This window comes from Dicentrarchus labrax, unplaced genomic scaffold (assembly GCF_905237075.1).
Source record: "Dicentrarchus labrax unplaced genomic scaffold, dlabrax2021, whole genome shotgun sequence".
Lineage (NCBI taxonomy): Eukaryota > Metazoa > Chordata > Actinopteri > Moronidae > Dicentrarchus > Dicentrarchus labrax.
The window spans coordinates 4,122,215-4,147,930 of record NW_026136719.1 but is presented as its reverse complement, the minus strand read 5'-3'; the positions used below and the strand labels follow the sequence as shown (position 1 = coordinate 4,147,930).

General features: G+C 42.2%; 2 protein-coding genes and 1 pseudogene across 2 annotated transcripts; 2 read left to right on the top strand and 1 right to left on the bottom strand.

Annotated features, from left to right (window-relative positions):
• The first annotated feature begins 24 nt into the window (after window positions 1-24).
• Window positions 25-18,925, top strand: dis3l (DIS3 like exosome 3'-5' exoribonuclease). The gene is made up of 18 exons (XM_051379582.1): window positions 25-280; window positions 1,610-1,763; window positions 3,338-3,466; window positions 4,777-4,912; window positions 9,398-9,565; window positions 9,882-9,960; window positions 10,073-10,252; window positions 11,321-11,490; window positions 11,722-11,883; window positions 13,366-13,616; window positions 14,034-14,126; window positions 14,221-14,509; window positions 16,183-16,418; window positions 16,614-16,768; window positions 17,530-17,708; window positions 17,794-17,939; window positions 18,026-18,197; window positions 18,398-18,925. Exons 1-18 carry the CDS (start codon window positions 151-153, stop codon window positions 18,704-18,706), a joined length of 3,138 nt encoding a protein of 1,045 aa, XP_051235542.1. The 5' UTR covers window positions 25-150; the 3' UTR covers window positions 18,707-18,925.
• A 403-nt stretch (window positions 18,926-19,328) lies between these two features.
• LOC127351735 (piggyBac transposable element-derived protein 4-like) lies at window positions 19,329-21,288 on the top strand (annotated as a pseudogene).
• A 315-nt stretch (window positions 21,289-21,603) lies between these two features.
• On the bottom strand, window positions 21,604-25,716 carry tipin (timeless interacting protein). The gene is made up of 8 exons (XM_051379583.1): window positions 25,653-25,716; window positions 24,554-24,710; window positions 24,289-24,382; window positions 23,576-23,651; window positions 23,311-23,433; window positions 23,154-23,217; window positions 22,789-23,043; window positions 21,604-22,653 (listed from the first exon to the last, which is right to left on the bottom strand). Exons 2-8 carry the CDS (start codon window positions 24,678-24,680, stop codon window positions 22,349-22,351), a joined length of 1,044 nt encoding a protein of 347 aa, XP_051235543.1. The 5' UTR covers window positions 24,681-24,710; window positions 25,653-25,716; the 3' UTR covers window positions 21,604-22,348.

Here is a 25,716-nt window from a genome sequence, read left to right as displayed (position 1 = left end):
CGTAATGACGTCAGCGGGCTTGCGTCCCTCGCGCACTTCCCTCGCTGCCAGTTGACTGTTTACAAAAAAAGAAAAAGTGTCGCTGATTTCCCGCGTTACAAACAACAGCAGCAGGGCGGGAAGCTCGTGGCTCGTCCTCGAGCTGCGGACATGATAAAGACGGAGAGGATCCTTCACCTGAAGAGCTGCCGGGGCCGGAAGGTCCGTGTGGTCCGGGAACATTACCTGAGGGAGCGGGTTCCCTGTTACAGCTCCTTGTGTCAGGGAGACTGCGAGAACGGTAGCTCTAAACAACAACAACAACAACAACAACAACACACAGTCAGTGAACAGTGGGCTTTGTTTACTCTCACAGTGACACACAGCAGCTAGAGTCACAGCTAACGGTCGGACAGTGGGGCGTTCAGGGGCCTTTCTCTGTGTAACGTTAACACGGAGCTGTTGTTACATGTGAGGAGTAATAGGATACTGAGTCCTGTTTATTAAAGTATCTGTTATTTATTGTTACTGCTGACCCTTTTCACTGTATCCGGGCAGTAACTCATTACTGGTACTAATGTTATAGTAGTGTAGTATCTGAGTAATATTACTTTCACCAGTAATCTAGTAGTGTAACTAATTACTAATACATTTCAGTGACAATATCAGAGTTAACCCCCCAAAATAATAAGTTACAATATTACTTTTGTTGTCTCCTCCTACATATATATATTATATATATATAATATTCAGTTACTTATGTTGTTCTTCTGCTTTTATGTAAAGTGTCTTTGAGTATTTAGAAAAGCGCTTATAAATAAAATGTATTATTATTATTATTATTATGATTTGATTTTAACAAACCTTCGACACACGTCACCTTTTATAATCTGCATATTGCACTCGGCCATATTGGGATTTCGATAGTATTGGGATTAATTGTGCAACCCGAGTTGTATGTAATCTTTTACTACAGTAAATTTCCCGCCTATAATCTTGTGTCGTGTAACAGAGACAAATAAAAAAGGAGAGTCTGCATCTTCAGATCATCACTGTTGGAATATGAAAACAGTTTAAGTACACTTAGATGAGGCTTCGATCAAGAGCGCAGATCACAAATCAATCTGGTCTTTGGGCCACTTTTCTACGTGGTCTTAAATCAGCTACAGGTCTGATGTATTGCAGTGCAATCTCAGGGCGAACAGTTCAGTTCATGTGACCTCTACGTCGCTCTAGATCGACATTTGTCACAATTGTGTGCTGGCAGGAGTCACTCCGCTGTGATTGAGGTAGCAGCCGTTGCTCCCCCCCCAAAAAAAAAGCCATAATGGAACATTTTGGCTCTCTTTCTCCTCGACCTTGTCCTACAATGTGCTGGCTTCCACTGCAACTTATAAGTGAATCAGAATCAGAAAGACTTTATCGATCCCCGGGGGGGAGGTTGGTTGCTTTAATAAGAACGTTAAAATATGTACATTAAATTACAGTTTAACAGAAATAGAAGTAAGACATTCAGAATATGTACAGTACAGTGTATGACAGTGCTTGAGATCTGGATCCTGACTCGGTGTGAATGTTGCCGAGTATATCAGCCAAAATCACCATAACATTCAGTTTTCTTCCCTGCCAGATGGCAAGGTGCTGCCAGGAGATTTGACCCACTATGTGGTGCCTGATGTCGGAGTGGTGGTGGACTATCTGGAGATCTTGGAGTTCAGAGAGCTGCAGGGCATCGTGTTCACCCAGACCGCCTGCCAGGCTGTGCAGCACAGCAAAGGACGCAGGTACACTAACATGCTCAACAGATTTATCATTTAACCCTAAATGGCATTTACCCCATTGTGGGATTAATAAAGAAAATAAAGATTCTGTAAGTCATTTTAATGAGAAAAAGCTTCTCATAATAATGACTTTGTGATACTCAGTGAAGGACGCAGGTACACTTACACCAACATGCTCAACAGACACAGTTTATAATTTACCCCTTGGGGTCTAATGGCATCTTCTTACATTCACCTTTTAAAGAGACTTTTATAACATATACCCTTGTGTTTTATATCAAAATGTGCAGAAAGACCTCTGCTGTCTGTTTAATGAGGCACTGTTTGTCCTCCAGCACTGTGTGAAGAGATCATTCGACCCTAAAACTGAAATATTTGAAGTCTTCAAAGCTGTTGTGAAAACACACCTTTACTCATGTGGACCAAATGTTTTGGTAGTTTTAAAAGGGATTCATCAAAGTTCACAAAAATAGTGGAATATATGAATAAATGTATAATGAATTAGTTGAGTTAGTTACACACAAAATATAGACGGACACACAAACCCACCAATTGAATTACGTACACTCTCGTGAGAATATAGACTCGGAAGAGGAGAGTCTGCCGTATTATCGCGGAGATATTATTGGAAACATCGAGAAAACACCGGCGCGTTTGGTGAACCCAGGGTGTTGATGGAAGTTTGTTAATGTATGAGAATAATAGTCTCAGTTTTCTACCAGCTTCAGGCACCCTGAAGGCGTCAGGACAGGTGAAGACCTTTGATTCCTTAAGCCCCTTTTGAATTAGGCCCCTAATGACAACCTACCTGCACAGAGTGGGTTCGGGGTCAACCTCATTATATCAAAGCTCTGCTGACCAAGCTAAACGGGATCCAGCCTGCGACTTGAAATATCTCTCCCACACAAACTCGCAGGAGTGCTTTTGACAAAGTTGATGAACGCTGTAAATAAGGAGTCCCACATGACCCCTGGTTTGGATTTCTGCTTACGCCGCCATTTTAAAATGTTGCATCATTAATACGATGAAGCTTCACTTTTGATAATATTAGGTAGACATAGCTGGTAGAGCATATGCTGATGCCATACTGTGTCAGTAATTGCAGTTTTCCATTCACACACAGGAAGAGAGAGAGTGTGTGTGTGTTGTGTGTGTGTGTGTGTGTGTGTGTGTGATGACCTTTGAGTTTCTTTGCAGCTTTGCTTTTCTGTCAACCAAGAATTTTATAGTAGATCTGCAGCGATCAGTCGATTAATCGTTGTCAACCATTAAATGAATCACAAACTATTTTGATGATTGATTAATTGTTCAAATTCTCTGATTTCAGTTTCTTAAATGTGAATTTTTTCTGGTTTCTTTAGTTCTCTATTACAGTAAACTCAATATCTTTGCGTGGTGGACAAAAGAAAAGACATTTGAGGACGTCAACTTGGGCTTTTTTCACCATTTTCTGACATTTTATGCACCAAACAACTAATCGATTAGTTGAGAAAATGATAGACAGATGAATTGAGAATGAAAATAACGGTCTCTCGCAGCTCTAGTTGACCTCAGTCTATCTTTCGTTGTGTCTGCAGGCAGCACAACCGTCTGCGAACCCTGCTCAATGACCCTCGTCATGACTGCGTGCTGTTTGCCAATGAGTTTCAAGAGTACTCCTATTGTCCGCGGGAGAAGGGGGAGAGCCAGGATAAGTGGCAGACCAGGTCAGTGCTCATTACCTTCCCATCACCACCGCCACACGCCAGCGCGATCAGCAGCTCGGGTTTACAGCTGGGACCAGCAGGTGTCATATAGGACTGTAGAAAACTAGTTTAGTAGTGCAACCAAGGCTGGTGGTTCAGAATAATGAGACCACTTATGGCCCCCTACTGGCTAAGCTGTCAATCAAACATTTACAATAGCTGGTCTCCATAGGGACTTAATGGTTGAATGGGCAGTTTCAGTATTTCCAAAGAAATGTTTTAGAATAACTTTATTATAGACTTTGCTAATTATACTTGTTTTCTACTTAAAGTGTATCAGAACATTAGAGCACGCCTCCCCTGCAGACCGAGCACATGCGCCACAACGTGGAATATTTCTACTTTCTTTTAATAATAAAATAATACTGAAGTTTGCTGCCTAAGGTCTATTTGACGAAATGTTAAAAAGGGTGCATGCAATGGAGACGTGTGCTTAAGCTTTGATTTATTTTTATTGATTCCCAACTGAAAAAAAAACCCCCAAAAACCCCCCCACAAAATCCATGAATCAAAATGATACGAAACAGAGAAAACTAAACAAATTCAGTATTTGTGAAGGTAAGCAAATGTTTTAGATCAAATAATCAAACTACTGTTGTGTCTGCTGCAGATTGAACTGAGCAAACTTACCTCTAATACAGAAGGAAGAGGTTGGACAGTGTGCAGTAATACGTCTGCTCGTCATTTTTATATATATATATAAATATATATATATATATATATATATATATATATAAACACTACTAGCGGGTAGCAAAGAAAGCAATAACCAGGAAATGGCTGAGTAAGGACTCTCCAACCGTCCTTAAATGGATAGAAATAGTTCAGGAAATGTATATTATGGAACAATTGACTTTTTCTTCCAAAATAAATAATGGAAAAACTGGAACTGTTCCTCGAGTCTTAAGTGATTGTTTCCTGTCTGTTGAGGTCATTAGACAGTAAACGTACTGCTTACCGCCATGATTTTTGTTATAATAAAGACTTAGTCATAATGGTGTGTGGCTCTTGGTGAGTGTTATACATTATGTTGTCCCCAAACATTTAACTTTTAAAGACAGAAGGCTTTAAAACATTTATTGGGCAAACAGTAAACAGAGCTGTAAACAACGTATCCTTTATAGTGTTGAACCACCATTTTGAGTCACAGGTAGTTTTCATTTATGGGAGCAATTAAATACAAAATATCCACGTGTGGGGCTTTAACAGGCTAGCTGTCTGCATCTTGTACTGTGTGAATTAACTGTGTGTGTGTGTGTGTGTGCGTGCAGGTGTGTGTACTCTGCTGCAGTATGGTACCATAACCACCTGGCAGGTATGATGGATATAGTGATGATCACAGAGGATCAGGACGCCATCGCTGAGTACAGCAGCCTCAACTCTGGAGTGTACGTCATCTCCATCCAGGTACGTGACCTACCTGTACAATACTGAGGGATAATGCATGGGTACGTGACCTACCTGTACAATACTGAGGGATAATGCATGGGTACGTGACCTACCTGTACAATACTGAGGGATAATGCATGGGTACGTGACCTACCTGTACAATACTGAGGGATAATGCATGACGAGGTGTCCATTACCATTACTGTGATTATACTTCACGGAGGCAACTGTTCAGGCCTCCACATTGTCTGTTAATGCAGTGTTTCCTCTAGGATTTTTTTTAACAGCGGCTGGCTGCCGCTCCAAAATCAACATAGAGGAAACACTGTAATTCCTCATTATGGACGCCTCGAAGGGCATTTAATGTTGGTTTTGCAATCAAAATATAAAGTTTTTTTTTACCAGCCATCACTCCGTTTCCCTGGTAACACCTGAGGTCCTTCCTAATACCTGGAAGAATCATTACCATCTCTTTGATCAAACAAATAATAGAACAGTGAGAATAAAACACTGAATCTGTCAAAAAAGAAGCCTATTAAATATGTATGATTGTTAAAAATGATAAAAAATACATAATACAGACAGAGAAGAATAAAAATATCAGGAGAACTCATTTCTGATCGATATTCCCAGGAAATAATCTGTTCAAAATTCACCGAAATTGCTTGTTTTACATGAACTGAAATAAAATATGTCACATGGTCAGGGGTCGTCAGTATACGCAATAATAGAAAAAAACACTGTTCTAATCCAATGGGAACGTTGTTCACTACTCCAGTAAATAGGACGAACCTTAGATACAACTTGGCAACAGGAGATATTTCTAGTTCCCTCCGATCATAGAGCGCTCGAACCAGAGAGGAAATGGTAAATGTAAAAGCCAATCAGAATCGAGTATTCACCCAGACGATGGTATAAGTCAGGTTAATGTCTGTATCTACGGGTATTTGGACAGTGAGACATTTTGTTATTCTGGCTCCAGCACACACACATTAGATTTGAAATGACAAACAGCACTGAGGTTGAAGTTCAGCTTTAATTTGAAGGTGTTCTGGCTGAACAGTATAGAAGCTGCATTGTTCAAGATGGGCAACAACTCCTACACTGTTAACACCCTTAAATCTGAAAGTCTTTGTGTTTGAGTGCAGAGCCAAAACAATGGAAAAATGTGTTGCTGTTCAAGTACCTACAAACGGCTGTATGTGTCGACCAGGAGCATTCAGTTACTCAACAATAAACACAAAAAACAGCAGTGTACTTGTTTTCATTTTTTATTTGTTTAAAGATCGAAAAATAAATGGAAAGGTAACAATCTCAAGGTGAATGTAAAAGCTCTTCTGGAGCTTTCAGTCTTATCAAATGATTTTTTCAGAAGGTGGAGTTTGTGCTGTTGTCATAGAAATGTAGATTTTGAATTTATTGTTTAGAGTTGTAAAGATTAGTTGATATTACTATTAAATTAATAAAATGTGCTGGTTTCTTTAGTCCTCTATGACAGTAAACTCACCTTGAGCTTTGGGAAACATTGATAAACATTTTTCACTGTTTTATGGACCAAACAACGGATCAATTCATTGAGAAAGTGATTGACAGAATGATGGATTTCTTTTTAGCAATGTTTGTCTTACTAAATAAACTGTTGATGGACAAAACTGCAGAAATAATAAACTAGAATTGTCCTTACAGAATTGAGAGCAGAAATGTGTAGTGCATTAACACATAATATGATCGTTTCTTCACAATATGATTCCTCTGAAAGTTGATGATTCAATAATTTAATTATCACTAAGAGTGTTTCTCAAATGGGGGTACTGCGGGGGTACTTGAGATTTTTTTTCAAAGTTAATTAAAAAATATCAGTCATGCATAATTCTTAAAATAACTATAATATAAGTTAAATAAAAAATTTAAATGTGAGCTCGATAAATCACATTTCACTGCTGTTGCCTCCCATCATGTTTCTCAATGAATTTTAAGTTTAACTTATCAAAAAGAAGCAGTTCAGTGCAAATACAGTGATACATAGTGATGGATTCACAACATTTCAAATGAAGCATTTAAGTGTTTCCTTAATAAATCAGACACTGATGGCACAGCGCTGTATTGTATCTCTTTATTCATTAACCCTCTAAAAGCTGACCAGTTCAATTCTATCTAAAATAGAAACTATAATAGTTAGAGCAGAAAGCTAAGGCTTCTGTCTTTGACATCATCACGTTGCACATGCTGGGTGATGTCACTACTTTACACCACATTGGGTTCAAACCGTGGTGACGATGGCAGTGGTGCCAGCTGATCGCCGATGGGGGGAGACTAGCGTTTAAATAACTTTTGGAGTTTCCAGAAATATTTTGTTCATGTTTCTATATTTTGAAATCTTTTGAATCATGTTTTTCAATTATATTTTTAAATGTATAAATTTCAATCATTATACAGATTTAAGGCATGTAAATGTTTTTCAAGATACTGGGGATACATGATAGTTATTGGTATGTTAGTGAAGTTTTTTTATGAACTTTACTAGAAAAAAATTAATGAATATTTGAAGAGTCAGAACTGTTGTTGTTAGATTTGGTTAGAACAGAGTTAATATGGAATATTTAAATCGTCCATCGCAGCCTTTCTTTCCATCAGGTGTGTAAAAACTACAGGTGTTTAACTTGTTTTTGAAAATGATTGGTTATCTTATCGGTATCGGCCATGAAAAGCTGGTAATTATTGGTTATTGTATCAGCTGAATAAAATCCACATGGTGCATCCCTACAAGATACTTGACGAATGACGTCATAATAAACAAAAATACCAACGTAGGCACTGGCTGACCATTTCTGTTGCAGAGTTTAAATGGTTAACCACTGCACTCGCAGAGGGTATCCGCTATAGAGGATGGGGTAAATGAGTCCACAGACTTAAATCCACAGAACAAGTGGACTGTAAATCCTAAATCTTATTTATGCCACATCGTGGACTTGCAGCTCCTTATTGTCTTGCATTGCCATGCCCCGTATATACTCCATCTATATCGCTCCATTGAGCCGCTTGACAGCTAATATGCTGTAAAAAGTAAAGTCTCATGGCTGGTTTAAAGTTTTGATGAAGTGGCTACAGTATGACTCAGTGGAGCTCCAAGAGTTGTTTTAACACACGAGGAGCTGTGATGAATCACAGGTAGTTGTGCTCTGTAAACAGCTTATTCTGAGAAAAGACAAGTAATTATTTGGTCTTGTTTACTTGTTAACAGTTGTCAAGTTATTATGGAAATTATAATGAGGGGGAATAAGCTGGTGTGTGGATGAGCAGAGGCTGTGTATGAAGAGATCTTTGTAACAAAGCAAAAACAGAATTATTTTAGTATTAAGTCCATTTCTATTAAATTCTTTGTGTTTAGCATACGCAGAAATAGATTCCCTGTTTGCTGAGCGCAGATATCTGTGTGTGACGTGAGTGTGTTACAGTTTACAGATGCAGAGTGGATATCATAAATGCAGGAGAAAGTCATTCTTGGCTGCCACAATAAAACCGTAAAGTGGAAGCCTCGTTGGTGTCGAGTACTTCAAAGTTTGGATAAACATGAAACTCTCATGCTTGAATCATCAGTACAAAGATGAACTTTGTCACAAAATAGGCAACAAAACTACTTCTAGATTTCAGAAAAAAATATCATGGTTTGGGATAAAATATACTGTTTCACAAAGTTAATTAAATGTTAGAAAGCCTCCCTGACAGAAAACCTCTCCCACTGGCGCGAGCGTGGACACCACGGTTGTTATAGTTTACTAAAACTAACCTAAAATAAATGTCTTCATACCTATTCTGACAAATACCCCCATATTGTAATGAAAAAACCCTAAAACTAATACAGAAACTACTAAAAACTAAACTGAAACTAAACATTTTTAAACAATAAGAAGTAAACTGAAACAACCAAACTCACTCTGGAAACTAACTGAAACTAAACTGAACTGAAAACAAAAACTAAAAACTAGTGAAAAATATAAAACTATAATAACTCCGATGGGCACCTGGCCAAATGGCTGCTTCTCCATAGCAACAGCAGCTGAGGATGATGGGTAGTGCAGTATTTTAGAGCCATTCAGATCTGACAGGAAAAACATGATTTCTCTAAAATGATGATAAAATGATTAAAACTGGTGGAAAATAGTGTAATTACAGCATCCAGGAGACTGCTGTGTCTCTGTGTTAAACAATATTTAGGATTTCATTAGAAAAAACCTGGAGGATTGAGAGTGAGGAAAAATACTGCTACTTCTCCTACTTTGCAACCCGTTGCTGACTCAACTGAATTTGAATGTAAAAGGACCAAAAGTTGGGCGCCTTCCAGGATGTCATTAGAACTGTGGAGGCCAAACAACCCTGAGTATGAAACTGCATTATTATCAGAGTGATCGAGCTTTTAGAGCCGATTTCTGCACGGGTGTCCGCATTATCTCCGGACCCATGATGCCAGTTAATGTTCCTGACATGTGTCTCTTTATTTGCCAGGATTTCTTGCAAGAGTTCTGGCCGCGGCTGCAGGCTGCCCATGAGCTGTACAGCTCCATTTCCCAGGCGTTACAAGAGAAGGAGAGCGAGGGCTCGCAGAAGGAGTTTGCAGAACATCTGGCCGCCGAAGTCCTGGAGGCTGGAATCAAGTCTGGACGTTACATTAAGGTACAGCACAAGTCAACATAACGGGGTTTATGTCTAGTGAGCTTTTTATTAGAACAACTAGTTATGATGCGGGATGAGAAATAAACAAAAAGCTTCTAGAAATGTTCAGTGTCAGTACTGAAAAGACATTTTAGGGCCAAAGATGTAGAGAATTAAAGGCCAGTTATCAGCTCTAAAGCACTGGGGCTGATGGAGGGCTGTACTGGGCATGCTCAGTCATGCTCCAAAAGAAGTTAATGGCCAATCAGACTGGTGAATTAAACTAGATTGTTTTTAAAAATCTAAATAAATCATATCTTTCTTTCCTCTTTATCAGGGTACTCTGAATATCAGCAAGCACCGGCCACAGAATGAAGCTTCGATCATGACGGATGGATTATCTAACAAGGACGCAGGTGATCAGAACTATACCGCCCACGCAGATATAATCAGATATAACAAACATCTCATTCCTCCTGACTCTGCTCTCTCTTCTCTCCACTTCCCGTCTTCTCTCTCCCGTCTCAGATATGAGTCGAGGCGTGTTGGTGTTGGGCATTAAGAATCGTAACAGAGCCGTGCACGGCGACGTGGTTGTGGTGGAGTTGCTTCCGAAGAGCGAGTGGAAGGGGAAGGTCACGGCCCTGGCTGGGGGCCAGGTGGACGAGAAGAGTGGAGAGGAAAACGAGAGTAAACCTATGCCGACAGGTGAGAGCGTCCGTAGTGTAAAGCTTCATCTTTTTGGATATAATCAAATCAACAGACCTCAACAAATGTCACATCATCACAATTTGAACAGGTGTTTTAGTGAAATGTAGAACTGTGATAATGATAATCACTGTGACAGTTTTTGTCCAAATAATCGCAGTATGATTTTTTTTACCATATTGTGCAGTACTAGGATTGAGACAGTAAGTATTATTATTACTCAACATATCTGGAAGAATCCAGAAAAAAATACTCTTTTTTTTATTATATATGTGTATATTAAACGTAGAGGAAACACAAACAACACAGCTCATCTGGTATCAGACTCAACTGAAGTGCTGGAGCACACACACCACTTAAGGTTTTCTTTGTATGTCTGCACTGAGTGTTATTCACTAAAAAGCAAATATTAGATTGTTGTTTACATCCGTGTTTGTCTCCTTCCCGGGTTATTGCTGCCATTTTGCCACTGGAGCCATTGGCAGGAATATTTCTCCAGCCTTGTGTTTCTGTGCAGGAACCCACTCATCAAACATTTCTTCACAGTGCTATTAGTGGTTGAAAAAGGACTTATGGTACCTTTTTAATGCATTTCTTTGTCCTCGACCGTTGGTGGCAGTGATTAACTCAATGGTCCACTTGAATAGAGGCCATTAGATCAGTTGAAAGCTCTGTATGGATTTAAGTGGACAGCTTTGCTTCAAACACGTATTAATGCTGTTAAATATGAATTTGTTTTCTTTCTGTATTTATTAAGATTATATTACAATAAAATAATTTTTGGTCAGACAGCCACAGCTGATCTCTGTTAAGTCTTTCTTAAAACACATTTTCTTAAGTATCTTTTATTTCCTAAATGTTTTTCTTGTTTTATCTGGTTGAAATAGTCTTTAAATTGATGATTTTATAACATTTTATGTTTTGCAAGGCACTTTATAACATGGGTTTTGAAAGTGCTCTATAAATAAAGATTATTATTATTTCAAATGTTGGTATTTCACACTAGAACATACAATAAATTATAACTCAGAGAGTCTCAGTGCTGATGTGTGATGTTGAAATCCACAGGCCGTGTTGTGGGGATCCAGCAGAGGAACTGGAGGGACTATGTGGTAACTTTCCCCCCCAGGGACGGGACTCAGTCCCAGAGCAGGAATTCCCAGCGGATCCTGGCGGTGCCCTGGGACCGTCGCATTCCCAAGATCCGCATCAGTACTCAGCAGGCTGATGCTCTGCAGGTCTGGTTTGCCTTCAAGTGGCCACTGATTTATTTAGTAACTTGTGCTTAGAAAGCTAATTTGACTGATATAAGATTGCCCTCAGCCATTCTTATTACGTGATATCTTTATTACTATTAGGGACACTTCTGGATTCAGCTGCATAATTAATGTCTAATTTACCTTAAAATCAACCCTAAGTGAGGGATTATATACAATTGTTGGCTAATTTAAACTTGTTTTTTCCCCCAGGACCACAGAGTGGTGGTGCGCATTGATTCATGGGAAAGCACGTCGCTCTATCCCAACGGCCACAGTGTGCGGGTGCTGGGTCGGGCTGGAGAGCTCGAGACGGAGGTCCAGACCATCCTCATAGAGAACTGCATCCACGTGCCTCCCTTCTCAGACGCACAGGTCAGAAAGCTTCTCGCTGTCTGATTAGATTAAACCACACTTTACAGACGCTCAGGGATCTTAAAGCTGCACCTAAAGGATGTAAGATTTAGTGGCATCTATCGGTGTAGATTGTGTTTGTGTGTGAATGGGATGAGTTACTTTCTGATGAGCAGTTTGCACCTTGCACCTATAAAATCTTTATAGAGAACACATCAGCAAACAATTGCCGACTTGCACATGTAGCAGAGTTGTGTTTTCATGCTACAGCTGTGTGATCATTTCAGTCAGTAACAGGGATATAAAGGCCAGGTGAAAAAAGATTTTTGCAACCATTAATTTTGTGTTTTTCATATACAACATAGAAGAAAACTGCTCAGATGTGACATAGGCAAAATGTTCTTCCTGCTGGCAAATGTCAGTAGGTTGAATAACACAACAATGTTTGATCTTTTTAATATCTGGTAGACTGAGAAGGAGGCACAGAGGGTCGAACTCTACGGGAACACTTTAAATGTTCTTCCACAATACCAAACCAATATCTTCATAACTTTAGAAAAAAGGTTTAATTTGACAACTTTATTTGAATGTAACCACAAGGAATGTTGAATGTTACTTTAAATTTAGCCACGTTAATTATTTTAACGTTGATGTTTTGTGTGACTGTATTGTTGCTGATTACTTTGCTTTTAATGCATTAAAGTGAAACTATTGATATTCTGTTGAACACATATTTGGGACTATTTCAGGCACCTGACAAATGTAAGTTTAATATTCTCAGTTTCCAGCTCTTTACAAAGAACTTGAGCTGCTATAAACTGTTGGCGAGGCCATTCAGTGATTTAAAAACCAAAGACAGATATAAAATGAATCCTGTGGTAAAGGCATTGCTCCTGTTTGCTGGACCTCAGAGATACACACTATGTGTTTTGCTGTGTGTAAACATAACTCTTTGTTTTTCATAAAACTGGATTCTGTACAGAAGGCTGTTGCTGAGCAAACATGTGGTGACACTGCCACCTAGAGGCCAAACCCCGGGAAAGGTTTTTCAGGGCTGAAGCGTCGCTCTCAAATTACAAAGTTCATGAGAGTTTCTGTTCACCTTGTCCTCTTTGTAGGAGGTTTAGGACCCAATAATAAATAGTTTTGGTGCTCAGTGTGCCGTACACAAAGGAATGAAATAGCCTTGTTGAAACGACGTCTTTTTTCCTTTTCAGCGCATTCAGCATATATTTACCTGTTCCTTTTATCATTCAACTATCCAAGGACTTGACAGAATCAAATGAGCTTTTCTTTCTGCTCAGACTGAAATACACTGCTTATTTTATTTTGTAAAGAAAGGCCTCTGGTGTCTTTGTACAGCACACAATATCTGATGGTCTCTGCTCAGCCCAAAGCACATTCAGAATAAATTATTCATACCAGTCCCATTACTTTGGCTGCTTTTGTGAGGTTTTTAAGAGACCTTATGTAACCTCCTGTTTTCTGTCCGACTGTCCTCAGCTGAGAGAGATGCCGGTCAACTCCCCCGAGAATCCGTGGAGAATGGATCCTGCCCAGGTGGCAGAGCGGCGGGACCTCAGGGAGAGTCACCTGGTGTTCAGCATCGACCCGCGGGGCTGCGAGGACGTGGACGACACGCTGTCGGTGCGCAGCCTCGCCGGCGGGGAGCTGCTGGAGCTGGGGGTCCACATCGCGGACGTCACTCACTTTGTTAAAGAGGGCTCGCTCACCAACTTGGAAGCACGTACGAGGTTCGTCATAGAAATACCAGAAACACCTCACAACAGAACAGAAGACACAAACTAGAAGTATTGAGTTAGGGGAAAGTTTATAAACTTTTCACACAATTCAGAATTATGTGTACCCTTTCAGCAGATGTAATCAGTTACTCCTTTGTTTGTAGATACTGTGTCAGTTTGTCCTGGTGTGTCAGATCAGATGCGCACCGTTACTGTTACTGTATATCATTCATTTCACACATGTATGCTTTAAGTTTTCATTCATTTCTGTTGAATAAACACATCTTTTATCGCTTTCACGCCACAGAATAGACGTATAATCAGTAATTAGAAGTGTGTCTTTAAGCATTTACACCTTGCATTACGCATCACACAATGCCTCTTTTTAACATGTAAAAAGACTTTATTCTGCTTCTGTGTCTTTCTAAGGGCTACGACCTATTACCTGGCAGACCGCAGGTACGACATGTTGCCTGCTGTCCTCAGTGGAGACCTCTGCTCTCTGCTCGGAGGAGTCGACAGGTCAGTAAACTCCACAGTATTTCGTTTTGGAAGGTGTTGGGACATGAACACGTTAAAACATGCTATCTGTAAATGTTTCCGCTCTCATATCCAGGTACGCGATGAGCGTGATTTGGGAGCTCGATGCAAACACCCTCAATGTCAAGAGTATGTGGTATGGTCGCACGGTCATCCGCTCCTCCTACCAGCTCCACTACGAACTGGCCCAGGCGCTCCTCAACGGAGAGCAGGCTGAGGTGCCGGAGCTGGCCAAGCTTGGGCCCGAGGAGAAGGATGCTAAACTAGCTCAACTCACCCAGGCTCTGGAGATGCTGACACACATAGCCAGACAGCTCCGAGCGCAGAGGGACAGAGGAGGGGCGCTGGAGCTGGAAGGGGTGGAGGTAGGATTGGGTTCTCTTTCTCTTTCTTCTACAAGACTGTTCTCGGTCGTTCAGTAGTTACCTCCCCGGATCCGTTCCTGAATTAACATCCTGTAAATTGTCCACTGGGATAATTCCTAATGAAAAGATTAATGATTCTACCATTGAAAGGCTCAATCCCACATAGAATTACATTAATATAATATCACCAGGGTTCCCACGCAGCCTGGAAAACCTGGAATACCTGGAAATTTAGAGAATAGTTTTGTCATGCAGACACCAGGAAATTGAGTCAAATTCAAATATCCTGGAAATAATCAAAGGTGTCCTTCTTTCATTGTATTGTAGCTCCTCTTTTAGATCAAATAGAATAAAATGTATTGTCCCCGAGGGGAAATGTGTCTTGGGCACAGTGCTACAGTTTGTTGCTTCACAGAAACAAGCATACCTCAACAACAGACACACATCAAAAAACAATCATAAAAACATCTCAAAACATAGAAGACACTATAAATTTTAACACCGACAATGTGGCAGCTTAAAAAGAGAACTTAAAACAGAAACTTAAAAAGGTCGCCTACCAATGTATTTTTATCATATTTGACACATTTAATACAATCGTACGGACGTAATTGGCTCCTTTTTTTGACAAAGTCAGTGAGATATTGGCTGACTGTGTATATTTCTCAACACACCTTAAAATGAAGAAACCCCCCCCCCCATGTTGCTTTGGTTACCCCCAGGTTGAGCCATTCGGGCACTGGGGACACTGGGGACACTGGGGACAGAGCACTACAAGGAAGGTTTGGGGTGGGCATCAGTCACAGCTTTAACAGTGGAGTTATTTTTAAAACCCCCAGTACAGCAGGAAGGTGTTAATCTCACACAGGATCATAAAGTAATTTCAGTGGAAATATTCTCCAATAAAAGATGTGTGAATACAGAACGCTCCACTGAGGAAGTGGAGACATTTTTCACATTAGCTTTAATTTGCGATGGTTGGTTGGTCAGCTGTTAACACAAGAGATGAATTCTTCCTGTGGTTCATCTGTAAGACGCTTTCTAATAAACTGTCTTATGTGTGACAGATGTTGTATTATTGTATCATCAGTTGGGCCAAACACTGCAGGTTGTACAAAATGAGCGTGTCTGTTCGCTTCCGGGTGTAGTTTGAGAATATGTCATTGTGAGATAATGTCAGTGAGAAAGTCGAGTCAAAACTAAATGTTTTAAAATGTATATAATAATTATTTTATTGTAGACCTTTTCAACCAGGATAAATGACTCTGAGGACTACATCCATGTCTTTAAAGATAAGACCAAAACCATAAATGTGAATATTCAGACTTCCCTCCTCCGTCTGTCTCAGCTCCAAGTCTAAAAAATAAATAAATGTTGGGTCACCGTAGTTTTTAGTAAAAGTTACTCAACCGGGAGGAAACGTTACATTTGTTGGGGACTATTTTCAGCGGCGGATTCATCCACATTAGAGCTGCAATGATTAGTCAGCATTTTTGATAATTGTTGAATCGTTTTGAAACATTTTTTAAGAAACAAGCATCCAAATTCTCTGATTTCAGCTTCTCAAATGTGAATATTTTCTGCTTTCTTTAGTCCTTTATGACAGTGAACTGAATATCTTCAGGTTGTGGTTTTTCATCTTTGTCTCAAACTATTTCTCCATCCCTACTCAGGTCCGTGCCCAGCTGGATGAAGAGAGGAACATCACAGCCCTGGTCCCCCGTCAGCCCCTGGAGGTCCACGAGACCGTGGCCGAGTGCATGATTTACGCCAACCACTGGGTTGCGCGCAAGATCCAGGAGACCTTCCCTCATCAGGCCCTGCTGAGGCGTCACCCGCCACCACGGCAGGACTTCTTCAGAGAGCTGGTGGACAGCGCCACGGCCGCGGGATTCACCATCGATACCGGGTTAGTTATTCTATGAGTGTCCTGCGTGGAGGCTGAGGAGGTTCACACTGGGTGTTTTTACTAGTTTCACATGTTGGAAATGAAAATCTACAGCTCAACCGAGTCAATGTATTCAAACTTACACAACATGATAACTGTCGGCACAGAACACTGCTGCAGAGATTGATCTGTGAACGGGTAATTCTGTCCCTCCAGGACCAACAAGGCTTTAGCTGAATCTCTGGACCGGGCCGTGGACCCACAGGACCCGCTGGTGAACAGGGTGCTGAGGATGATGGCCACTACTGCCATGTCACAAGCTCTGTACTTCTGCACCGGTCTTGAGTCCCAAGACCAGTACTACCATTACGGTACACCAAACAATACCTACGTGATATCTTTTGCTTTTATTTTGTAGTTTGTTGTTTATTTTGTTTTGTGTCTTTGTTTTTATTTTTTATTGCAAATGAGGCTTTTGAATTCTTTTTTTCCATGATTCAATGTGAATATTTAAAGGTTATATATACGGAATTAACTTGCTGATAGATCACATTAGAGCATCTCAGACCAAAGCAATGGGCGCTACAGATGACCTGACGCCATCGACAAAACTAGTAATTTTACTCAGCAGGTAATTGTAAAATAAATAAAAACTGAGCAAAACCATCTTTGATAGTCGCAGCGTAAACTAACATTAATCCTTGGGGACAAATGCACCCATCAAAGTCCGTCCACTATAAGTTGTTGTTGTTGCCACTGATCATCTTAACATAATAACTTCATTCAAAGTGGACAGAAACAGAATCAAACTCATTAAAAGCGTCTCTGTTAGTGTTTCCAACAATCACCAACTCTGGTTTGGTGGAAATAAATCCTTAATTCACCGACGTAGATGATAAAAACAGCAGTTTCAGTCGGAGCAGACCGGCTATGGAAACAAACCACAGAGAGGCTGCGATACAACACAGGCAGAGGGAGAGAGACACCATGTGACTCTGTGTCTGTATATAGAGAACAGCTGTTTGTTCATATATTAATGATTTAATGTTTTCATATATATAACCTTTAAAAAATAAGATTCTTTAGACTAAAATGATGAAATAAAAGAACTGTGCTGGTTTCTCTCTCTCAGGTCTGGCTCTGGACCGCTACACACACTTCACCTCACCCATCCGTCGCTATGCCGACATCGTGGTCCACCGCCTTCTCACCGCGGCCATCGACGTGGACAGAGGAGTGGACCCTTGTAAAGCATTAGTCGGTTACAAAGAACTGGAAGAAACGGCTTATCATATCAACAGCAGGAACGTGGTCAGTGCCGTTTACTGGTTCTATGATTCACTGCTTTCTATATACTGTAAAATAAACTCTTGTGACCTCTGCGGGACCTTTCCAGGCGGCCCAGCACGCCCAGAAGCTGTCCACAGTTCTGTTCCAGTGTCTCTACTTCAAAGAACGAGACCCTCAGACGGACCCGCGCTGCGTGGCGGACGCTGTCATCTACTCCATCCGAGACAACGGCATGTTGGTGTTTGTCCCAGAGTAAGAAAACGAGTAGCACTACTTCCTGTCTGTGGCTCCGAGCCCGTTGGTTCCTGTAGCCCTGACGGCGCCTCTGCTCTTTCCAGGTATGGCGTGAAAGGGCCGGTGTACGTGAAGGACCGAGAGGGCCTGGTGGTCGCTGTGGGACAGGACGGCAGCTGCGAGTGGCAGAGCGGCTCCGTACGACAATACCCAGACCACATCACCACCACCTCCGCCTGCGGCACCGCCACCTTCAGGCTGTTCGACCACATCACCGTGAGTCACCACAGTCAACGTATTTCATATCGGATGTGGACTATTTAAAGGTCCAGTGTAACGTTTAGGATTATTTTACTTAATTATACTTACAGGAATAACAAATGCACATAAAGGCAGAAATGAATGTGTTTATAATCATTTCTTATTGATTTGACAGATAATATTGATGAATATTAACAATCCTCTGCCGTCCACAGGTTCGTATTTCTGTCCACTCGTCATCTTGCCACCCAGACAGTCTGAAGCTCGAGGTGATCAGCAACAAACGCCACTGCAGCGGCGAGCCGCAGCAGCCGCGCTCGCAGGGCCGCAGCCAGCTGGTGCAGGAGGTGGTGCGTCTGGCCGAGGAGGCGTACCAGCAGGCCCAGGTGGTGGCGGCCCGCCGGCCCAAACTCTCCAGAGAGGAGAGAGAGTTCAGCCAGAGCAAAACTCCCAATCTTTACTCCCTCCTGGAGGAGGTGAGGGAGCTGGCTCTCATGGACCTGGAAATGGCCGCACAGATGTAGAGCGGCAGCAACACGCACACAGCTGGAAGTGAAGACACTGAAGAGCACGACGGTTTTTAAATATCACAGATGACTGCTGGAAATATATGAACCTACATCAGGACACTTTTACTAATGAACTCTTCTGCAGTTTATTATCTGTAAACTTTGTATGATATAAATGATAAATGCTTTCTCTTTAAAGAGTCTTTGATATTAAATGAGGAGAAATATGCTGAATCTGACTTTGGTTATTATATAAATAGAGAAGAACTGCAGAGTAAAGTAACTGATATTCATTTGTTCATGTTATTAAACTGCAGTAGACACACACTGAGACATTAAGTGGTATTTTAACAACATTGGTGATTCTTTATTAGGATGAATGATTGAGGAATTAATGAATCATTTGAGCTATTTACATTTAAAAACTACTGATAACAAAGTGCTTCGCTGGTTCATCCTGTCTCCGGTCCTGTCATAACTTTGGTTTTCTTCCATAAAATTGCTTGAAAATGACATGGACGGTTCCCTGCTGTGCTTTATTATTAGAATTCATAACACCTGTGGTCTTCCCAGGTCAATTTGACCTGGCCACATTGAGTGGTGCAATGGGTCACACTATTGCGCTTTCCAGCACAACACACACACAAAAAAACTGAGCTTGTAAGTCCAGCATCCTCGGGGTATTTCACATTTCACTCTGAGACAGCGCGATGAAGAGGACCTACACTGTATCACAGGCTCTTGACTTCATGTTGAGCCCTGTGGAGGAGGAGAGAGATGAGGAAGAACTTGCAGAAGAAGAGGAAGAGAACATCACTGAAAACGAAGATTATGCTCCAACTGACGAGGAGGAATCAAGCGATGAAGAGGACCCTGCTGAAAATGAAGATGTTTTCCAATCCAAAGATGGAAATCTTCTCTGGTCCTCCGTTCCTCTGAGTGACGGACGGCGTATGTTGGGTGCAGAGGGAGAGAGGAGCCCCAGAGGGCCAACAAGGTGTGCTGTCAGCACGAGAGACAAAGTCTACCTTTGAGTTGTTTATGGAGGAGAACATTGAGAAGATAGTGCTGCAAATGACCAGCCAGGAGGGGCGTCGTGTGTGTGTGGTGATAACTGGAAGGAGATGGACAAAACAGATCTACAGGGATACCTGGGTCTTCTGATTCTCGCTGGTGTCTACCGGTCCAGTAAAGAGGCCACGTCCAGCCTGTGGCACGCTCAGTCTGGGAGGGCAATTTTCCGAGCCACCATGCCACTGAAGACATTGCACATCATCTCTAGAATCCTTTGTTTTGATGATCGCGACACCAGACCAGAGCGCCGTGCCAGAGACAAACCTGCAGCCATCCGAGAGGTGTGGGATAAGTGGGTGTGTGGCCTGCAGCTCATGTACAATCCCGGCACTGATGTGACAGTGGACGAGCGCCTGGTCCCGTTCAGAGGTCGCTGTGGATTCAAGCAATACATGCCGAGTAAACGCAGCAAGTACGGCATCAAAATCTGGGTAGCCTGCGATGCCCAGACCAGCTACGCCTGGAACATGCAGGTGTACACAGGCAGACCTGCGGATGGCCAGCCGGAGAAGAATCAGGGCCGGCTCGTGGTTCTGGAGGTGACAGAGGGTCTTCGGGGACACACCATCACATGCGGTAACTTCTTCACGCCCTATGCCCTTGGCCAGGAGCTCCTGAGGAGAGAGCTGGCCATGGTGGGAACAGTGAGGAAGAACAAACCAGAGCTTCCCCCTGCACTGCTGGCGACAAGAGAGAGGGCCAAACTCTCTTCCCAGTTCGTGTTCACTGACACGCACGCTCTCGTCTCCTACTGCCCCAAGAAGAGGAAGAGTGTGTTCTCATGAGCACTCTGCATCGGGACACTGCAGTTAGTGCCGCGCAGGACAAAAAGCCCCAGATCATCCTACACTACAACAAGAACAAGGGGGGAGTCCACAACCTTGACACGGTATATTGATAAGGTAGATATTCGTTCAGGTCAACGCATTCTTGTGTAAGAAAAGAAGGATTCAGTTTTGAATGAGTTGTTGCAGGTCACCAGTGTATACAGCTGTAAACGGATGACAGCCCGTTGGCCCGACAGTATTCTACAACATGTTTGATGTGTCTGCGTACAACTCCTTCGTGCTGTGGAGAGAGATCGACCCAACCTGGAGTCAGGGGAGATGCCACAGGAGGAGGCGCCACAGGAGGAGGCGCCACAGGAGGAGGTGCCACAGGAGGAGGCTGTTCCTTGAGGAACTTGGAAGAGAACTTGCGACACCTCTCATGACACGACGCCAGGTACTTCCCCGCTCGCCAGCCTCTGCCAGGTTGGTCAAGGCATTGACCTCTGCAGCTGTCCTTCCTCACCCAGCTGCTGCTCCTCCTCCTCACCCAGCTGCTGCTCCTCCTCACCCAGCTGCTGCTCCTCCTCCTCACCCATCACCTACAAGGAAGAGGTGCCGATTCTGCACAAGTGACAACAAAACCAGCACCGGTGCAAAAAATGCGATGCACATATTTGCAAAACCCACAGCATCGTAACCTACCACTCATGCAAATGAAGACAGACAGACAGACAGACAGACAGACAGACAGACAGACAGACAGGCTTTTTTCCTGTGTTTTTGATTTTATAAAGTAGATAAAATAAGGTGTTTTGAAATAAATATTTAAATCCTATTTGTTTGCTCTCTGATTTATAAATACAATTGAATCAGTCAATATCCTGGCTAATATTTGACATATACCAGTCAGTGGTTGTCCAAAGTAACTAATCATTTCTGCTTATTTTGTTCAAAAACATGGTATAATTTAATGTATATGAGGTTTACTGAGGTGTAAAGGAAGTTTAAAATTTGTGGTAATGAGTTGGAATGAAGCTGGCTAAAAATATGGAACACAGAATGGCGTGATCATTTTACACTTTATACTTTATAAACAGTCGAACTAGAGACAGGAGGACAACAGGTGCACAGTAAATGGGAAGACGAATACGAGGGTTAAAGAGCAGTTTATAACCTGTAGTTAATGTCGACCTGAGTGTCCTTAAACAAAGAACATTTATACAGAAATGTTTACGGTTTGTCACTAACTATGTCCTGATGGATCAATGATAAAACATCAGTTTTACAGACACTTCCTCAGAGAACAAAAGGTTTTAATGTTACTGCAGCGACCTTTCACGCTCCACTGATGAACATAACGCGGTGCTGTTAACTGCAGGTAGGAAGGGTTTAATAACACTGACATTTCTGACATTTAAGGCTAAAACACACCGACGACAACAGCCGCCCCTATTATTTCTATACGGGACGTCGCGTCACACCACTGTCCTGTTTCCAGCATCGCCGCACCTCAAATTCTAAACTGTAATGACACAAATGACATCAGCTGGCTCCTCAGGCGAGTTTAAATCCCGTTTAAAGAGAAGACCACACCACCTGCTGTTGGAAATGTGTACCAGCCACTGCGTATTGGTCATCAGTGCAGACCTGCTGTTACCACGAGGCTGCCGACCGGCTCCAGGAGACGACGCGCTGCGCCGCCGGTGTGTTTTAGCCTGAAGGTTCATGTGGATATTTACAAGTAACACCTGGTACAATAACTGGAAACTGTGAAACCAAACTAAACTCCGCCATTTACTGCTGCATAAAGTGTTCATTCTCCGTCCTCACACCCGTCGCCGGGCTCATGGACCTCGCTGGGTTTGGTTTCTTCCTCTTTCTCACGCTGAGGTGACTCAGCAGGTGACTCAGCAGGTGACTCAGCAGGTGACTCAGCAGGAGGCTCAGAGTCTTTGTGTGGAAGCTGGCTGGGCTGCTGTGTGCTGCTGACTGGCTCCAGGTGTAAATCCTCCACCTCCTCATGCTGATCTCTGGAGCTGTTGAGGGCGTTTGAAGAGGAGACAGACGTGGGTTCATCCGCTGTCGTGGTTGAGTCAACAGTCTGAGAGTCTGAGGGATCTGGTGAGCAGCAGGAAGAGTTACTCACAGTGACGCTGAATGTTTCAGAAACAGTGAAACTTCAACTTCAATCATTATTATTTTTACTTTTACTGTGTCTCCAATGTGTGATAAAGACGAATCTATTGAACTCACCTGTTTGCTGCTGCTGGCGGGCGAGCTTCCTCTCCAGGGCGCGCTGTCTGTTCAGCTCCATGCGTCTACGCTGCTCCTCAGTCAGGGAGGGGGCAGCTGGGGAGGGGGCAGCCGGGGAGAGGGAGGTTTGAGAGGGAGCAGGCGGGGCGGCCGGAGCCGGGGTGGAGTGGATCGGCAGGTCGTTAGAGAAGCTCGTGCTGTTGAACGGATCCGGATCCCCGAAGATGTGCGATTCAGGAGCCGCCGCTTCTTCACCTACAGAGGAAGAGTCGATCTGACCTTTACAACACTAAACACGTTTAAAAGAGACTGAACGATGTCACTAATGTGAAGCTCATTCAGTCATATTCTGTTTTATCTCTTACCATCGTTACCCATATAGTCCTCATGTGTCAGTGGCATGTCCAGTCGAATCCGTTTGAGACAGGTCTGCCGCAGGAGGGAAAGGTCACTCATTAAATACTGCGCTGTACGAGTAAAAGGACACTTTACTGAAACATTTAGCATCAGTCTTCTTCCCACCTGCACTTCCTTCTTGCTGCCGAGCTTCTCCACTCTGTCAACGAAGTCTTCAAACTGCAGTTTGGGGTACAACCTGTGGGCCCAGTTCTCCATCTTCTTCATCAGCAGCCGCAGGTCTTCAGCCTGGTTGGACAAAACACCCAAACACCATGAAACACTGGCTCAATGTATGCAGTGTGGTAACGTATGAGCTGCTCCACAGTCCTCTGCTTCGGTAACCTGTCTGTCTGTCTGTCTGTCTGTCTGTCTGTCTGTCAGCTCTTACCTCGTGTCCTTTGCCCTTGAAATGGACGTTTTCAAACAGTGTTCGCAGAGCTGGAAGTCCTCTTTCTGAGACCAGCCTGAAGAAAAGAGTTCAGAGTGAACACTGTAAGTTTGATCACCAGCTGATAGAAAATAACATTAACTGACTTTATTGGCTACTCGGGTATGTTGGCTGCTCCCAGTCGTTCATAACTTCATGATGAAGTGACTCAGGTTCATTATCAGTAGTTTATGAGACACTACACTAGCACTACTTTAGCCACAGCCCACACATAACAGCTCAAATTAAACTGAATTTATTAGATTTTTACAGAATATTTATCTCCTCGCCTATTAAAAGAAATAGAAAGTGTTTGTTGCGTGTACAATAACACTGCTGTGCAAGTATTTATCAACCACAACAACACACTCAGCTAAATATTCACTGTGAACAACAAAAGTCATTTGGAGCATTAATTATGTAAAAATATGGATTGGAGCAGTTTTAGATTTTAACTTTAATGCAGCTTCAATAACTGAATCTGTAGCTGCGTTTCTGTTAAATTAAAGGGTTTTTTTTTAGGTTTCTTTTAAATAAATTGGGGTAATTTAAAACTCACAGGTCAGCAGAAAACAAACTTTCCACCATCAGGCGACATCTCGCTGTACTGCTTCCACTCTGCATTTTAACCCCTTTAAATCCTTCGTGTATACAAGCACTGACGTGTGAGGTACCTGTTAGAGTCCAGCTTGGGCTGCGGCCTCTTCACTCCTTTCCTTTTAGCAGCAGGGACGTCGGCCAGCTTGGACGCATCGCCGTCTTCCTCCCCTGTATGACCCGCACACAGGACAGGACACTTATACAACAGGGCCGTATAGGAGCCACTCTTTCAAATAATAAATGTCATTATACAATAACTTTCTCCAACTTCTAGCTATGAACTGGTTTAATGATCTTTAATATTCTCCCGGTTGATGGATTTTGACCGCAGCCTCTCACCGAAAGGGTCTCCCTCGTCTCGTCCTCCGTGGCCCGGGGAGTGAGGTGGCGGGAGGGGAGGGAAAGCTTCATCCTCCAAGCCTTCGTCAGGAATGTCATCCAGGTCATTTTCCAGCGGGTCAAACATGGTGTGTGATTCCCGGAGAGAAGGAGAAACCTGAATGAGCCACAAGGATGTTAATTCCACTGGCTGACTACAGAAGTTCATGTACTGAAGGACAACCATGAAAACAGCAGATTAACTCAAACAATGTCTGACAACCTGCTGCTGTAACAAAAGACTTTCACTGCTTGGGATCAATAAAGAAAATCTTTCTATTAACTGAACCATTATTAATAATATAAATATGTTATTATCAACCCCGATATATATCGTGCATCCCTAGGTGGACGTACTTAAGTACACAAATTTTACCTTATAATATACGAGTCCTATAAAATATGATGCATTTTATATTTATTAGAATATAAAGCTGTTAAATGTAGATTCACCTCAAATAACTACATTAAAAATGCTCTTTATGTTATTTATGTTAGACATCATTGATCCCACACAGCTCCAGATACAACAACAGATAATAAAATACACATTAAATAGAAGAATAATAAAGATATAATGAAAACATAATAAGAGTTATATTTATTTTATACTTTATACAACTTTATGTACAGTGACAGAAATACAGACGGGGCTATTAATGTGCAGCACAGGTCAAATATTAATAACCTGTGTGTAATTATATGTAATTATAATCTTTGTGTAGCAGAATTTCCATATTTAAGTGGCTGACTGTTAAAGTTAGTGTTGCTATAAGTTATTTTGGTCACTAATTGTCGATAACAAACACGAATATCGGCCCCGATATCAATCCCCCCCCCCTCCGTTAGCTCACAGATGGTATCGTCCTGAATACACAGATGGCGGTAAACTCAACACAAAGAGTAAAGACTGCTAAGCTAACGAGCTACCGCGTCACTTCGGGTCCTGTCCTGTCAGTGAACATAACGAGTTAACCCGCGAGTCTCCAACATGATGATAATATATAATATAAACTACTTTTATTTGAGTTAAAACTTAATGTTGCTATAGTTTCCTTACCAGATGTCCGGCGGCGAAGCGGCAGCGCAAGAGCTAGCGACACCAACTTCCGGGGCGAAGCTTT